We start from the raw sequence: 18,131 nt of genomic DNA, 5'->3' as shown, positions 1-18,131 counted from the left end.
CTACGACTTTGTACCCTTTTCTCACTTGCCCCTCCTCCTCTTTTGACCTAAACCCACTGGACTACTTTCTTTGGTTATACATCGAGAACATCACCAACATGACTTCCCACAACACCAAAGTTAGCCTGATTGCCAAGTATTCGCCGAGCTCTCACCGGCACTTGTGGAAAGGGCATGCTCCTAATTCTGGCCCCGTATCTAGGCAGTGATTGAAGCTGAAAACGGCTACATTGAATAGATATCAGCTCTACTAGATAATCAAGTTACCTGAATTGATTTTTTTTTTTTAATAAAAGTTTTAAAATAAATCTGTAGTGTTTTCTTTAGCGCAAAAACGTTATCGTTCTACCTTGTATGTCTCGCGACAGTTTTGCACACGTGGCAGACTGACAAATGCATACACTCTTTATTTGTTGCGTTTGATTTTCTGTCTGATATATTTCATTTCCACTAAATACAAAATTGTGTCTTTCTTGTGGACCCTTACAGGATCACAATTAGAACATGTGTTTTGCCTTTTTCTCTGGGCCCTTTTGTAGAATCCCACATAACGCTTTTATTTTTTTCTATTTATTTCAAGATGCTGAAAGATCCGTCTCGTGATAAACTGCTACCTGACCCCCTGCAATACCCATATATGCAGCCACCATACACTTTGGTGATGGAAATGACGGGCGTTTTGGTTCATCCTGATTGGACGGTAAGCAACACGCTACTTTATCAATTTCTTATTACGTTCTTTGTAAGAAGATGCTAGTATTAAATTTTATCGTCTTAACTCATGATTTTCTTTTCTTCTACTCGGCATTGTCTATGAACAATAAAATTATCATTATCAACATAATTTCTCTTTGTTCTTTTGCCAGTGCTGTTAAGACCTCCTTATTAACATTTTGATATTATATTTGGTAAGTGTGTTTTACTCTGAGCTGTCTGGGACAAATAAAATTATCATTAACATTATCTTATACTTTGAGGAGACAAAAACTTTTCCTATACACTTGATGCCTTCATTCAGTCTCGAAAGACAATGGATACCCTCTGTAAGAGCAGCTGCATGTGTCCTTGTGCAACCCTTCCTTCACAATCTCCAACCTCACTTCTCCTGAATCGGCACTGCTTGGGTCCATTGGCAAGAAGTGCTAGACAACTGGAAACAATGCCGAGATAAGCGGAGAGCACATACAGCACCTGGAATTCCCAAATGATTGCCCATTTTAGTACTGACTAAGTTTAATGTTGCTTAACTTCAGTGATCTCACGAGAACTGGTAGGTCAACGTGATTATGCCATATTATGTCCGGAATCAATAGGTGTAACTTACAGTATTACATTTAAATCTCTTTGGACTATTTTCCTTCTCAATATCATTGCTCTTGATATTATTGTGAAAGTGGGTGGGGTAGGGGAACGCTAGGGGTTCAAGAATGCAATTGTGTTTTGTTCTACTCTTTGTTGTCCAGGAGCAATAAATATAAGATTACAGTAGAGTATGTAAAAGTGGATAGGGTAAATGAATATGATTGTTTTATTCAACATTAAAATGAGAGAGAGGAATGGGCTGGGTGGAAGAGAAAGGGAGAGTTGGAGAGAAGAAATTAATGGGGCAGCGGAATGAGAATAATAGAGGAACAGTTAGTGGAGCTTCTCCACTATTGGGACAAGATTTCGGAAATCGTAATATTGAATTTCAACTGTATCTACGTATTCCCCGTGTTTTAAAAATGATTATATCCAAAAAATTATGAAAAGCAATAAGGTAGAAATTTTTTTATTTATTAAACAATTATGAAAAAATCTTAAATGAAAACCAAACTCAGAAACACTGTATATATGTTACGTTTATTTTATTTGTTTTGCGTTAGTCACATTATACATTTAGAGTTACTTCCCCTTGTTTATGGTTTTGTTTCATTTTATAAAAACAAGATGGCGGCAATTTTTCACCTGCTAACACTATTAAAGTTTTTTAATAATTCAGTCATATTCGGGTAATTCCGACTGCATAATTTGGAAGCTACCATTGTAACTTATTAGAATTTGCAAAAAAAAAATCAGTTGAAACCATTGTTTTTTGTATCTGAAAACTCCATTTATCGACTACAAAATCTTGTCCCGATTCTGTAGAAGCACTGAAGTTTTAATATAACGACAAAACTCACTATTTTTATTTAGAATGTTTATGGACCTGGGCAATAAAAAGTAGCTCTGCTAGTCTTATAGTTTTGGAAGTTTTTAGACCTTTAAAACAAAAAACCCCAAATCCTTCATTATGAAACTCTTGTAATGTAGCTAATGACTGGGAGGATGGTATCGTATTGCAACCTAGTCGTTACACGTCAACTCTTGAGACCCATACGTTGTATGCAGAAAATCACAAAGACCAGGAAAGAATTCGACACTTTTTTTTTTTTTTTTCAGTTGAAACCGCAGACATTTATTTACAGGTGCATTTATCACTTCCTTCCATGTGTTTCTTGACCTTCCCTCTACCAACTGATCCTGCTTCCTCAACTGTTCTACATCTGGTCATATATAACTATAAATAAAAATAATTTATGTCCACAGACTTAAAAATCAAGCATTTATTTTAAAAAATTATTTTTATGTTGAAATTAAATGTAAAAAAAAAAAAAAAAAAAAAAAAAAAAAAAGGCAAATACAGATACAAGATCAGTTTTTAACATAACGTAAATTTGTCGAAAGAAAGAACTCTACACTTGGACCAGAACGTTCGTCGACACCAAGTCAACAGTAACGCCAATATGACCCAAAATGAACTCTAGCAATAACGTTGATAATTATGTACATCAACACAATCCGAGAGCAACCTGCGAAATTACTCTTAAGTGACTCATGTTGTCGTTTCTGTAGCTCTTAAACAAGCGCATTCTGATACTTTCATTTCATTGCATGCCCGTCACATACTCGTCAAAAAGGGGATTGAGGCAAAAATATCAAAATTCTCTGATGCTACCAGATTAGGCTGTCTGAAGATATTGACTTCCTGAGACGACGTGCATCTAACATTAATGTTTTTGTTTTTCTACTTCCTTTTGCAAAATTTGATTTTGTTCTGCAAAACCAAAAATAAAAACAACCCACCTTTCCCACCTCTTTCCTTTTTCCCATTTCCCCCTTTCTCTTTTTATATCCCCCACTTCCTGACGGGTTTCCTAATTTGGTACTTGTACAGTTTAGTCAAGACATTAAAAAATGAAAATATCGAAAAAGTTTAAATTGTATGTATCCGTTATGGAACGAAGTTCACCGAAAAAAAAATTCACTTAATTACATCAAGTAGTTTTTTTTTTTTTTTACTGCGAAAAAACAATTTATGATACAGAGCAAAATGTTCGATTTTAAGGAAGAAAAGCTAGCATTAAAGATGGGAAGGGGTGTCAGCACTTTAACTGGAGTTATCTCCCTTTGGCATTTCTAAAATTCAAACAATTTTTTTTTTTAAATCCAAGATGGCTGCCTTCAACGCGCTCTAATAAAAACGTGTTTTTCCGCTGTAAAAAAATAAAACTACTTGATGAAATTAAGTGAAATTTTTTTCAGAGAACTTCGTTCCATAACGGATACATACAATTTAAACTTTTTTCGATATTTTCATTTTTTAATGTCTTCACTAAACTGTACAAGTACCCCTAATTTAAAATATACCTAAGATTAATACTATAACCCTTTTCACTCTCCCATTGCAAAACTCATTCATGTTCTGCAGGGCAGGGAACAAAAACGATAAAATACACTATAAAACAACCAAACCAAACCAAACACTACAAACTAACGATTGAAGACACAAAGAGCTTGAAGAATAAAAACCTCTACAAAAAATAACTTAATGCAACATGTATACTATTTCTAAAATAACTGGATTCGGCATTAAATAACTTGAAAAGGGTTGATATGCCATAAAACAGCCAAACCAAAATACAGTACCACATTCATTCTATGGGTGACCTTACTTACAATCGTTTAAACTTTTTTTTTTTTTCATAAATATCCTAGACTAAACGAAAGTGTAAAATGATCGTTTTATTTGTCTTTGCAGAAAATGCATTAAAGGGGAATAACTCTGTATATTTTTGGCAGATGTAGTTATTGCACCTTCATTTGGTGTAGTTATGTTTTATATATATATATATATATATATATATATATATATATATATAATTCTATTTTAACATAATGTTGGGTATAAATCCAGATTTCACCCTTTTTATCGTAGGAAACGCCAATGTCATTTAAAAATCACGTAAATTGATCCAGTGGATATATATTGCATAGAAAATTCTTTTTAAAATTTTTGCGACTTTGGCAATAAATCATAGCCATTACAAGACTGATTTTGATTTCAGTAGCTTGAATTCATTTGTGTGACTTTATTAAACATGGCAAATCAAAATACTATCGCTTCTTCATAAAATTTTTTCTTATTTAAATTGATCCAGTAATTTGTATTTTACGTGATTTTTAGAATATAGCATTTTTGTTCTGTCACTGGTACATCCATTATAAATACGTGTGTGTGTGTGTGTGTGTGTGTGTTTTAAGGTTGAACTTTGGATTCTCACCCAATATTGATTACACCTAATCTACACTACAACCCTGTATTTTAAAAAAAAAATTTTTAATAGTATAATAAAATTTACAAGTATTTACAAGAATACAGAAGCATGATCTTTTTTTTTTCTTTGTTAAAAAAGAAATGGTTTTTCTTTAGAATTACTTATTTAAAAACAAAAATACAGAAAAATTTTTTATATACGTATCCTTCACGGGTACGAAAACATTATCTTTGAAAAATCATATGAATTGATGGAGTAGGGTTTTTTTTTTTTTTGTTTTTTTTTTTAACTAAGAAAATTAAAAAATTTATGATTTTTAGCGATTTTAATGCTTAATGTATCCATTATGCGGATGATTTTTGATCTGAAGAGTTCGAATTGAGTTGTCTACCATGTATTTATACATCATAGCTAATCAAAAATCGTACACTTCACTTAATCAAAAAAAAAACTTTTTTTTAAGTTAAAACAGAAAAGTTACTCAATCAATTTACATAATTTTAGGAATACATTTTTGTTTCATGACAAGTATGTACATCATATTTTTTTTTGGTTTTTTTTTTAGTAAGTGTGATTCAAAAAGACGATTGTTATAGTTTGTGAACAAAATAAAAGCAAAAAAAAAATCAATTTCAAATTGCCATCAGTTACAGACACAATCATATAATGTAAAACCTCTTTTTTGGCTTTGATGCCAAGATCAAAGTGTAGTATCTGATGCTGCATTTCATTTTTTGGTTTCGGTTAATGGAGGAGAAATCCTTCATAACTGATCCATTTTTTTTATTTTTGTTACTAATCAGTGTTTTCTTTTTTTTTTTTTTTGAGGGGGGGGGCCACATTAAAAACTGTCCTTGTGTCTAACTTTGCCCTTTTGAGGAGTCAAGTAAAAAAAATAAAATAAAAAAAATAAAAAGAAATCACATCTCCATACTAATATTTTAGAGAAAAAAACAAACATCAATTTCAAATTTTTTTTTTTTTTTTTTTTCTTACAAATTGTCATTAGTTATAGACACAATCATAATGTTTACGAATTTCTACGTTATTAAAATTATGTGATCATTTCCTGTGTTTCTCTCTTCTTGCACATCTTTTTTTTTTTCTTTTTTTTTTTCATCTATTATCAGTCTGTTATTGAGTGAAATAAAATTAAAAATTCAAGAGTGTAAAATAAAATGAAATTAAAAAAAAAATTAATTGGAAAAACAAAATTTTATGACTTTCGGACAATGTTACCTTAAACCGTTTTCAGGTGCGTCTTTTCAGTTGGAAATTCAGTTCAATTAGTTATCTATAAAAGTGAGAATGTAGGTGTGAAGACGCTTCTAAACCTATATATTTTATATATTATTATATGTATATTATTTTATTATATATATATATATATATATATATATATTATTTTATTATATATATATATATATTATTTTATTATATATATATATATATTATTTTATTATATATATATATATATTATTTTATTATATATATATATATATTATTTTATTATATATATATATATATTATTTTATTATATATATATATATATTATTTTATTATATATATATATATATTATTTTATTATATATATATATATATTATTTTATTATATATATATATATATTATTTTATTATATATATATATATATATATTATTTTATTATATATATATATATATATTATTTTATTATATATATATATATATATTATTTTATTATATATATATATATATATATTATTTTATTATATATATATATATATATATTATTTTATTATATATATATATATTATTTTATTATATATATATATATTATTTTATTATATATATATATATATTATTTTATTATATATATATATATATTATTTTATTATATATATATATATTATTTTATTATATATATATATATATTTTATTATATATATATATATATTTTATTATATATATATTTTATTATATATATATATATATATATATATATTTTATTATATATATATATATATATATTTTATTATATATATATATATATATATTTTATTATATATATATATATATATATTTTATTATATATATATATATATATATTTTATTATATATATATATATATATATTTTATTATATATATATATATATATATTTTATTATATATATATATATATATATTTTATTATATATATATATATATATATTTTATTATATATATATATATATATTTTATTATATATATATATATATATTTTATTATATATATATATATATATTTTATTATATATATATATATATATATTTTATTATATATATATATATATATTATTTTATTATATATATATATATATATTATTTTATTATATATATATATATATATTATTTTATTATATATATATATATATATTATTTTATTATATATATATATATATATTATTTTATTATATATATATATATATTATTTTATTATATATATATATATATTATTTTATTATATATATATATATATATATTATTTTATTATATATATATATATATATATATATTATTTTATTATATATATATATATATATATATTATTTTATTATATATATATATATATATATATATTATTTTATTATATATATATATATATATATATTATTTTATTATATATATATATATATATATTATTTTATTATATATATATATATATATATATTATTTTATTATATATATATATATATATATATTATTTTATTATATATATATATATATATTATTTTATTATATATATATATATATATTATTTTATTATATATATATATATATATATATATTATTTTATTATATATATATATATATATATATTATTTTATTATATATATATATATATATATTATTTTATTATATATATATATATATATATATATTATTTTATTATATATATATATATATATATATTATTTTATTATATATATATATATATATATTATTTTATTATATATATATATACTCAATGAATTTGAAATATGGTATATAGGATATTCAGACATGTGGAAAACTTTAATCAGTTTTCTTCCAAAAAAAAGGGGGCTGCTAAAGGGTCAAAATTGGGGGTTATCAAATTTTTATCTTTTTCATAAAGTTTGAAAACACTGGATAGTATTTTTGTTTGATATATGTGAATAATTTTTTATTTTATTTAATTTTTGGTTTTTAGTTTTAATAAAAACGTTCCAATACACGGCAAGCTGGTGTAATGGTTATTGTACTCAACTCCTTGTCTTAAGGTTAAGATTTTGATCTTAGCGCGAGTTTTTTCTTTCTTTTTTTTTTTTTTCTTTTCTTTTAAGGAATTTAACGTTAAGTTTAATACCAAGCAACGCCTGGTATATCTTCTAGTATGTAATATTTGTATGAATCGGACGACTATTATGGTCTACGTTGTTAGTTTCACACTTCAACTGATATGACTTCCAACCTTCTTCAGGTGCAGCTTTTTGAACTCTGCAGTGTTTATATTGAACTTGGACACTTGTGGAATTTCAAAGAAAGCTTAATGTCAAACCTTTTGATGACCAGTAATACTCAGCGTTTGTGTTGTGGTTTTTGTCTTCATCTTTTTCTGGTCATGTCATCTCTTTTATTAACGGATTTGTTTGGAACCCAGTGGTTTTAGGACCGCAACTTGGCTTAAGGATATCTCAAAAGTCCAGCAGATGTTTGTTTCAGGAACTGGTAACCTTCGGTTGTTCTGTCCCTATGTCTGGAAAATCTATGGGATGTTTGCCAGGGTAGGACTTTGGGACCCTTCTATTAAGAAAAATCCTTATTGATCTCCTGACAAAAGAATGATTGGACCAAGTAATTCACTCTTGTTCATTTGTTCACACTTTTCTCAATAATCACACCTTTTGATTTTTTTTTTTTTTTTTTTTCACAAACATTAGTCATGGTGAAAGTAAATTTTTCACTCATGGAGAGGGACCTTTTTTTTTTTTTTTTACACAGTGATCACCACTTATCAAGGCCCAGAAGCCACTCAGGGATAAGGGTTATTGCAAGTACATTACGTTAGTGCGGAGATTTGATGAAGTGTTTACTTAAGGGGGCGGTTCATTAGGAATTTGTTAACGTTGGACTTGAAGACATCCAAGTTGTAGTCCAGTGGGAAGCAGGCAGACGGAACAGTTCCACAGGCGTGCAGTTCTAAGAAAGAAGCTTTATTCATGGAATCCGCGTTTTGATTTAGGCACAGATATAGAGTGGGGGAAATTTTTCACAGTGGATTCAGCTAGACGGGTGTTTTTCGTGAAAGATTGGCGAGGGGGGACCAGAGATTGGAGTTCAGATGAGCACCTGCCATAGAAATAACGATAAAACAAGGATAGGCTCGCAACATCTCTTCTGTGGGAGAGGGGTTGCAGGGTAGAGAAAAGGGCATCCTCAGGTTATATTCATAGCATTTTGAGCGACGTCACTGCCAAGCATTTTCAAGTGCGTCTTTTCAGTTGGAACTTCTGTCTGGATTACAGAGTTCAACATCAAGGTTTGCAAATTCCATTTCATGGTTCTGAACTTGAAAGAAATGCACCCGAAGAAGGTTAGAGCTGACATCAGTTCAAACGTTGAATATCACGACCAAGACTAGAATTGCGGCTTGAATAATACATAGTAACTTATTTTGACAAACAGTGTGACACAATTTGTAACGCGGTCGTTACACTTTAAGCGTGTTACATTTCAACTACTAAGATTCACACGTCTGAGACTTTGTTGCAAAGGAACACACAGAAAGGGAAATATATAAAAATCTACATTTTTTTTACAGTTGAAAGGAAATGCATTTATTCATGGTTCTTTCAAAATAACGCATCACCTTTTGCTTTAAAATTCTCTTAGTTTATGTTGTGTACCATGTAGATGACAAAACCCTGCCATCTCCCCACGGCTTAAAAGTCTCTCGCCACCCCCACGGGGTTACATGTCTATTTTACCCACATGCGTGTTTCTTTTTACTCCTCGCCTTGTGGTGCATTTTTCTTTTTTCTTCTCTTCCTCTGCTGTAACGTCACTTAGCACAAAATAACTCTAAATATATACTCGGTTCTTTTTATTCCCGTTCGCTGGTACACCTTGACCAACAATCCTATGTCAGCTTCCTTTTGTGTGCCTTCGTGAACAACTTCCTATCGTTCTGTTGATAAACACATTTCCCTTTTCGCACACCCACATTTTACAATGCTCTGCATATAACGTGCTTTTTAAAAGTCTCTCTTTCCCTGCCACCTCATGCCGGCACTAGCTAGTGCTTTCTCACCCTCGTTTTCACACGTCCATCTTCCCCGGTCATATTTTGCCTCTCTCTTTGACCACGGTGTATTTTTTATCTTTCTTTTCTCCGTTTCTTCTCGCCATGACTGGTCCTGGATATGACCTTAAACTATATCCGATGGTGAGGCCTCAGCGTGCGGGCTTTGGGGAGTGTGGAACCACCCTTTAATTGCCATTGCTCCCAGGTCCACTCTGACCTCGAGTGGTAGTACCTGTTAGTGTTCCAACTATGGATTAAATAGAAACCAACTTGAAAAAAAAAACATTCTATTAAAAAAATTTTCTTCCAAATAACTGGATTTGGCATTAAATAACCTGAAAAGGGTTGATATGACGTAAAACAACCAACCAACCATCTCGCCATGATGTCACCATGTGCACACTTGTCAATTTGCATACATGCTAAAATGGCTACTGCTGCTAATATTTTTGCTTGTCAGCTATCTTACACCTGCTGCTGATTTTCGTTTGTCGACTCTGTTATAAGAGCACACCACACCACTTCATTATAAACTCATGAAACCTGCGAACCGGAAGTCCTAGACTAGAGTCTCGTTTTCCTTTGGGCTCATCAGTAGATTATATCCGAACTCAGGATTCAAAACCCGAGTCACTTGTATCCGCAGTGACTTCTCTGCCATTTGAGCCACTGCACCGAATACAAGAAAGTCTTTTGGCTAACACAGATTAAAAAAAACCACAAAGATGTCCGACTGTGGAATGTACCTACTTTTTCTCAACAAGAGGTGTCGTGTAGTCATCCAACTACCAATATCTCACAAGTAAGATGTACTCGCTAGAACGTATCCAAATTGAAAAAGAATTTAAAACAACCTTATCTTATCAACGTAAATGAATTATCTGAATTAACATAGAAATGGATTACTTCTGCTAGAAATCCATTTATTTTTCGTATTTTTAATTTCTTTTATGAAACTAATTTAATAAAATAATATTTTACCAAAAGTTATCTCCCTTGCCTCAGATTTTAAGCAGAGTTATCTCCCTGTTGTTTTTGGGTTTTTTTTTAAATAAACATTTTTATAAGCGCTTTTAAATTTTTGAGACGAGGGTTGATTTATTTCCATTCTTTGGACTACTATTTTTATCTTTAGTGTCATTTTCATAATGTTATAGTTTTTTTGTTTTTGTTTTTTTTTTAAGTAAAAATAGAAAAATATAGCATTTTTGTTTGATATATGTGAATATTTTTTTTTTTAATTTAATTGTTGGTTTTCTTGTTTAAAGAAAATGTTCCAATAAACGTAAATAAAAGAATGAAATTTACGAGTTGAATCTGTTTCCGACAATAATTTTCCTTATATTTTTGTTTTCAGTATGGAACCGGTTGGCGGTTCAAGAAACGTCCAGGACTTGAATATTTTCTGCAACAAGTTGGACCGCCTTTGTTTGAAATTGTCATTTATACTTCAGAACAGGGCTATGTAAGTATTTTTATACAGAGGCAACGGATTTTTACGAGATCGATATCATTTTGAAGCTCGACCCTTTGGACAACAAATATCGAAAAATTGACAAAAAACATTAATTCCTTCACCCTCAACTGAGCACTTTTCTACAAGGGGAGGTGCTTTTTTCGCCGATATTTTCGAAAATCATCCCTTCTTTTCAATTGACTAGCCTTAATTAAAACCTACGTCACTTCCGGTTTTGTGATGGATGCAATAGCAAAGATGTCACTTTCGTTTTTTTTTTTTTCTTTTTTTTTTTTTTTTTTTCCCCCTTCATGTTCTGTTCCTCCTTCGCGGTACAGATTCGAGTTTGCCTACCTACCTACTACCACATTTTTTTTTTTCTTTTTTTTTCAACACACACCTCCAGACACTCGGACAATGCTGGGCACCCAGGCTAGTGTATGTGTATATATATATAAGTTTCAATATTGTCATTTTTATTTTACTGCATAGACTGTTTCCATACACTGCATTGCCATAGCTATAAAACACAGCCCCGTGTGTGTGTGTGTGTATATATATATATATATCTCAGTTTTTACTTCCCTCTCATCACAGGAAGATGTGAAACAAAGTGGAAGGTGAAGATTGAAAAGTCAGTGCTCAAGAGGCCAAGCACTCTAGCCTATTACAAAGAAATGCCCAAATAGCCCTGTTGGCATTCTATTAATCTAAATAGAAAACACTAGCAGGGAGACATGATGTTGCCCAGGATTTAGTGGTGATCAGCGAATGTTTTACACTCCCATATTTTGACTGTGAAATCACCCACTTTTCAATCAAATCCGTTGACTGCCTGCTCTAATTGGGAACTTATCGCACCAGGAGGAAGCTTCACATTCCTCGTGTATCTATAGAGACAATAAGTGCACAGTTTGATGTTGGTGTGGAAACTGTACACCTAATTTAGGAGGAACAGAAGATGTGGAAGATTTGAGCAAAGTTTTGTACAGAAAGAAAGATGCTGTCATGACAGCAGAAAGATGGTCAGGCCCTGAAGGCGCAAGGAGTAGACGTTGAATCTCTAGGGTTCCAGATGAGAATTGTTTGAAGATAACGGTTTCAATCCCACCCAAAGCCGGTCAAAGACTTACTTGGTCAAAAACGTGGTGGAGACAGCAACAACTACGGAAGGCAGTGATTGCTGTGGATGCAATCAGGAGATTCAGAGTTCCTATCCCGTCACGGTTATCACCTGACAAAGGCCAGAGGAATAGTTGGCCGAAACGTTGTGGAACAACAACTAAAAAAGATGAGGATAATAGTCCGCAATAAATTAAATTAATAAATAAAACTCATCTCAATAATGAATTCCTATTAAGATAAAACTTCTTGAGAGCTTTTCAAGGGCAGATTCAATAGTCGTCAAACCATTTAAGTCACGAGTCGTTGAACTCTCCAGGTGCCAGATATCTCATATTAAATATGAAGCTGAGGTGTAGACATCATTTGCGAAAAGCCATCATTTGCAGAAGACACAAAGTGTGAGAAATCTTTCAGGAATGAGTTTTAAGAAAAAGTGTTCAAATGTGATGGTTTAAAGGATGAGTTGACTAAAAAGACCAATATTGTTGCGTTCAACTTGAGCGGACCAGGATTACTGCTGAAAAATTATTTTTTTAGAAATTAGTATACTGAAAATAGAATAAATAAATTGAATTTAATATTTATCTTTATTTTTCGTTTTTCTTTATTTTTCGTTTTTCTTTATTTTTCGTTTTTCTTTATTTTTCGTTTTTCTTTATTTTTCGTTTTTCTTTATTTTTCGTTTTTCTTTATTTTTCGTTTTTCTTTATTTTTCGTTTTTTATTTTTTGTTTTTATTTTTTGTTTTTATTTTTTTGTTTTTATTTTTTTTCTTTATTTTTAAAATTTTTTCTTTATTTTTTTATCATTTTTTATCTTTATTTTTTATCATTTTTTATCTTTATTTTTTTTTCTTTATTTTTTTATCATTTTTTATCTTTATTTTTTTATCTTTATTTTTTATCTTTATTTTTTATCTTTATTTTTTATCTTTATTTTTTATCTTTATTTTTTATCTTTATTTTTTATCTTTATTTTTTTTTTTTCTTTATTTATTTCTATTTTTTAAATTTTTTTTCTTTATTTTTTTCTTTATTTTTTTCTTTTTTGTTTTTGTTTTTTCTTTTGTTTTTGTCTTTTTTTTGTTTATTCATATTTAAATTTTTTTTTTTTTTCATCAGAATGCAGATCCAATATTGAATAATTTGGACCCAAATGGTTATGTTATGTATCGCCTGTATAGAGATGCCACTCGTTATTTGGAAGGACACCATGTTAAAGTAAGTATTTTTTCTTTTTTTTTCTTTTTCTTTTTTCTGCAAAATATATTTCTCCATTCATTAGAGCCAAGTTAAAAATATGACTTGTATCATAAAATTATAAAGTAAAAATATCCATTATCAAGAGAACACAACAATAAGGGCGTTAATAAAAATCAAGTTTACTTTTATTAATATATAGCGCAAACACCTAACTGTATCTTTATTTGATATTTTTTATGGAAAATCTCAGACAAAAGTTGAAAAATATTATTTATCCATGGCTTTTTGCATTATTTTAGATTTTGAAAAAAAAAAAAAAAAGAGGTTCTCCTCCAAAATTTTTATTTTATATATATATATATATATATAATAAAAATTTTGGAGGAGAACCTCTTTTTTTTTTTATTTATATATGATGAGAATAATGGAAATAGTATTCCGATAAAATAGAAATAAAAAAGGAACAAATCGGTTATATGTTCATCAACGTTTCATCTTTATTTCAAGGCGTCTTCTGGTTGGATGAAACTAAGAAAACAAAAATACCAATACAAATATTTGAAAATTTTCTTGTGTAAATTGTGACGCTGTTCCATTTTAGAAACAGAAAAGGACGTTGGAAATTCAAAAAAGGAGGGAGCTTGCGTTATTAAAAATGTCCCTCTCTTTAAACACCGCAAGCCCCCCCCCCTTTTACGTTTATTGATTTTGTTTTTGTAAATATTGAAAAACTGTACTGCATATTTCCACTTTTTACAGAAATCTTTAAAAATGCAATCCTTAGTTTATTTTTGTATTTTTTTTTTTAACCCAAAAAACGATTAGATTAATGGTTGTTTCAATTATTCAAAAAAGTAGTTGCAAAGGGAGACAACTCATGTATTTTTTATTTTTTGTTCCCTAGGATCTCTCTTGTTTGAATCGAGATTTATCAAAAGTTATCATCATTGACTGGAACAAAACGGCAACAAAATTACAAGAAGAGAACAGATTTTTGCTCAAACGTTGGACAGGAGCGGATGACGATCGCACACTTATAGACTTGGCCAACTTCCTTAGAAGTAAGCATATACATTCTTTTTTTTCCTTTTTTTTTTTTCTTGCAATCATGATTATTTGAGCCTAACTTGACACCTGGCATTGCCTGGTCGTACAATACGCTTAAACATTATTTATGCAGATTGCATATGTATGATGAGAGAATCGGGAAGCCTCAGCAGCCACACCTGACGCGACTTTTGACTGTAGCCACTGTAGCCAAACCTGCTTGTCTCGCATTGGGCTCATCTGCCACAAGCGTACCTGCAGTTGACAATCCCCTTCATAGAATCTTTGTTTCTGAAGTACATTCCAGAAGATGATAGAATTAATCCTCTATTGAATGTTTATTATGTTACAATCAATAATTTGCCTGGTGGACTAATCTATATATCTATAAAAGTGAAAGTATCTGTCTGTCCGTCTACATTTCCCTACGCAATAACTCTCTCAATTTTCAGTCTACAGACTCGAAATTTGATATACAGGGTACTGAGATTTGTGAAAATCTTTAATCTGTTTTCGGCCAGAAATTTGGCTATTAAGGGGTCAAAGTTCAACGATTTGACCTTTGAGAACTCTACCAAACTCCTCCGCCAATTTTGGGTCTAAACACTTGAAATTTTAGATGTAGGTTCCTTGGACATGGATCTAACTTGATTTGAGCCCAAAACAAACGTTAAGGGGTCATAATAGAGGTCAAAGTTAAAAAAAAAATTTACCATTTTTTTTTTTTTTTTTTTTTTTTTTGGTTCAGCATACACCTCCAAACATCCGGGCAACGCCAGGCTGAAATGCTAGTTTGCAATAAAAAAAAAAAAAAAATAACAATGATAATGTCGTTATTTGGCTTCACAATGAATGCTCTGGAAAAGTTGCGTCTGATTAAGTTTTAAAATATGCAAACAAAGAAATGATTTGCAGTGTTTTTAAATGGTACCTCTTCTTTTATTGTAAATTGAACTCATTAACAAGAAAAAATTAAAATAAAATGGTGAGGTCCATCCTCACTTGAATAGGGAATAATTTGATCTGTAGTTGAATGCTCTAGAAACTGAGCTATATCTCCAGATAACAATAAATCTTTCTTTTTTTTTTAAGAAGAAATGATTTGCCAAGAGATTTTATTTCCCTTGGCCGGTGTAAATATTATTTCCAAGTTGAATTAAATTTTGGGTTTGTATTACTGTACACATAGATTCTAAAAAGTTATCAAAAAACAAATATATTACAAATAAATGTTATCAAAGGCAAGATAAGTTACTTTTCTACCTATCTGGAAAGGTTTTTAGTGGTTTTACTCACTTTAAAACGTGTAATCGCTTCGAAAATCATACAATATTTATTGATATATTTTATTTGTTATATATTTGTTTTTTTGACAATTTTTTCGAATCTACGTGTGTAAAACAAACCCCTCATGTAAATTATTTACAGTTAAAATGTTATAAAAAACAAAATCGTGAAGTTTTAAATATATTTCAAAGAAATAAATTACGCCCGGTGCTAAAATATTGAAAATTCACCGGTCATAAAAAAAAAAAAAAAACTGCGGTGAAAAATGCTAACTATATTTGGAAATATTCAGTGAAAAGTTTTATTTATTATTAAAAGAACAGATTGAAAAATATTGTATAAAAATTGTTTTGCAGTAAAAAAAAAATAAATAAAATGAAATATTCGACTTTCTCCGATAGAAATAAAAGTTCAAACACGAATTCACTTACAATAGTTTGATTTAAACTCATCTCAAATGTGCAATTATAATAATTATTAGCTGAATGGAGAATTGTTCTTTCTCTTTAGAACATACATGGACAATCAGTAACACATATTGGTAGCCATATTTTTTTATGCCTGTTAGCCTGACCACGTGGTTGAATACCAGAAGCTGTCTATACCTACAATTTAATCAGGAAGTGACGTTACGCTATCATGTGCTCGGCCTTCTTACTCTCGGTAGCCACGCCCAAACTGGCCAAAAATTACATGTTTTGCTTCATAACTTTTGACCCATCCATTAGATTTTCTGAAACTTGGCCAAATTCGTCCTCGAGGACTTTCAGTGTTAAAAACGTCCCTTTGTGGCTCTTTTTTTTCATATTTCTCAACAAAAACATGATATATCTGACTATATAGTGGTTTTTCACGGTGGTCAACTCAAATATACATGTGTTATGACCTGAAACTGCACTGTTATCCATTTACACTGGGATTCAGCATCCCCAGGGGCTCAAAAGAGGTAAAAAATGACCCAAAATGGCCACAAATGACAGTTTTTGCACCATAGCGTTTGATCCATCCATTAGATTTTCCTGAAACTTGGCCAAAATGTGAAGGCCATTGTTCTTAATATAAATTCAATATGGGTGACCCTGGAAAAATTCTGGTTCGCATCCCTCTGGGACTTTTAGGGCTAAGAAAACATGCCTTTTTGGGGCTCTGTTTTCATATTTCTCAAAAACTGGATGTAGAGTGGTTTTCCATGTTGCTGAATTCAAATATACGTCTTAAGGCGTGAAACTGCACCGTTTGTCCCTTTACACTGGGATTCGGTATTCCCAGGAGCTCAAAAATGATTATAAATACCCCAAAATTGCAAAGAATGACACTTTTTAGCCCATAACTTTTGCCCTATCTATTAGATTTTTCTGAAGCTTGGCGAAAACGTGAAGTCAATGTTGGCCCTTCACATTCATCATTTCTTCACTATTTTTCATGGCATCATCTCACATGCAGCACCAGAGGGGGACCACACACACGCAACTGATCTTTTTGGGGTTTTTTCTTTGTTTCTGTATTTAGAGAAAATGTATATTGTTTCTTTACTTTTGGAAACTTGAAAAAAAAAAAATAGCAAAAAATAGATCCGCTTGTTTTCCCTGGTGACCATCAATAAACGAACTTTTTTCCAAGACAGCAGGTAATGCCCGAGAGTGATCACCTAGGACCAAACTGAACTGCATTTCACCTTAGCAAAGACGAGTCTCAAGATTAAAGTCAGATTTTAGGTTGGCAAAATGTCAGGATAAATCGGTTGATATGACAATAAAAATATAAAATAGATAAGTTATGTCAGACTTGTTTTCATGAAAAGATGGTTTTTTTAATCATATTTATTTTAATTATTTTAATTTTAGCTTTATATTTTTTTTAACTCTATGAGCTTTATCATTATATTTTTTTAAATTTAAAAATTTTTTTTAATTTTAGCTTTATATTTTTTTTTAATAATTTTTTAATTTTTTAAATTTTAGCTTTATATTTTTTTTTTAACTCTGGGCTTTCTCATATTTTTTAATATTTTTTAAATTTTTTTTAATTATATATTTTAATAATTCTTTAATTTTCGCTTTATATTTTTTTTAACTTTATGAGCTTTTTCATTATATTTTAATTTTTAAATTATAGTTTTATATTTTTTTTAACTCTATGAGCTTTATCATTATATT

The 18,131-nt window shown here is 29.6% G+C and overlaps 1 protein-coding gene across 1 annotated transcript in view; it reads left to right on the top strand.

Moving 5' to 3' along the window:
- LOC145255664 (mitochondrial import inner membrane translocase subunit TIM50-like) overlaps positions 1 to 18,131 on the top strand; it is a 130,779-nt gene that overhangs the window by 80,341 nt on the left and 32,307 nt on the right. The window contains exons 6-9 of the mRNA XM_080114221.1: positions 581 to 700; positions 11,217 to 11,324; positions 13,561 to 13,659; positions 14,546 to 14,702. Coding sequence (XP_079970347.1) covers positions 581 to 700; positions 11,217 to 11,324; positions 13,561 to 13,659; positions 14,546 to 14,702 — 484 coding nt within the window. The remainder of the gene's footprint in view (positions 1 to 580; positions 701 to 11,216; positions 11,325 to 13,560; positions 13,660 to 14,545; positions 14,703 to 18,131) is intronic.

Source organism: Euprymna scolopes, chromosome 31 (assembly GCF_053919585.1).
Source record: "Euprymna scolopes isolate OS-2025 chromosome 31, ASM5391958v1, whole genome shotgun sequence".
NCBI lineage: Eukaryota > Metazoa > Mollusca > Cephalopoda > Sepiida > Sepiolidae > Euprymna > Euprymna scolopes.
The sequence above is the reverse complement of the archived record's forward strand: the minus strand, read 5'-3'. Positions and strand labels throughout refer to the sequence as shown.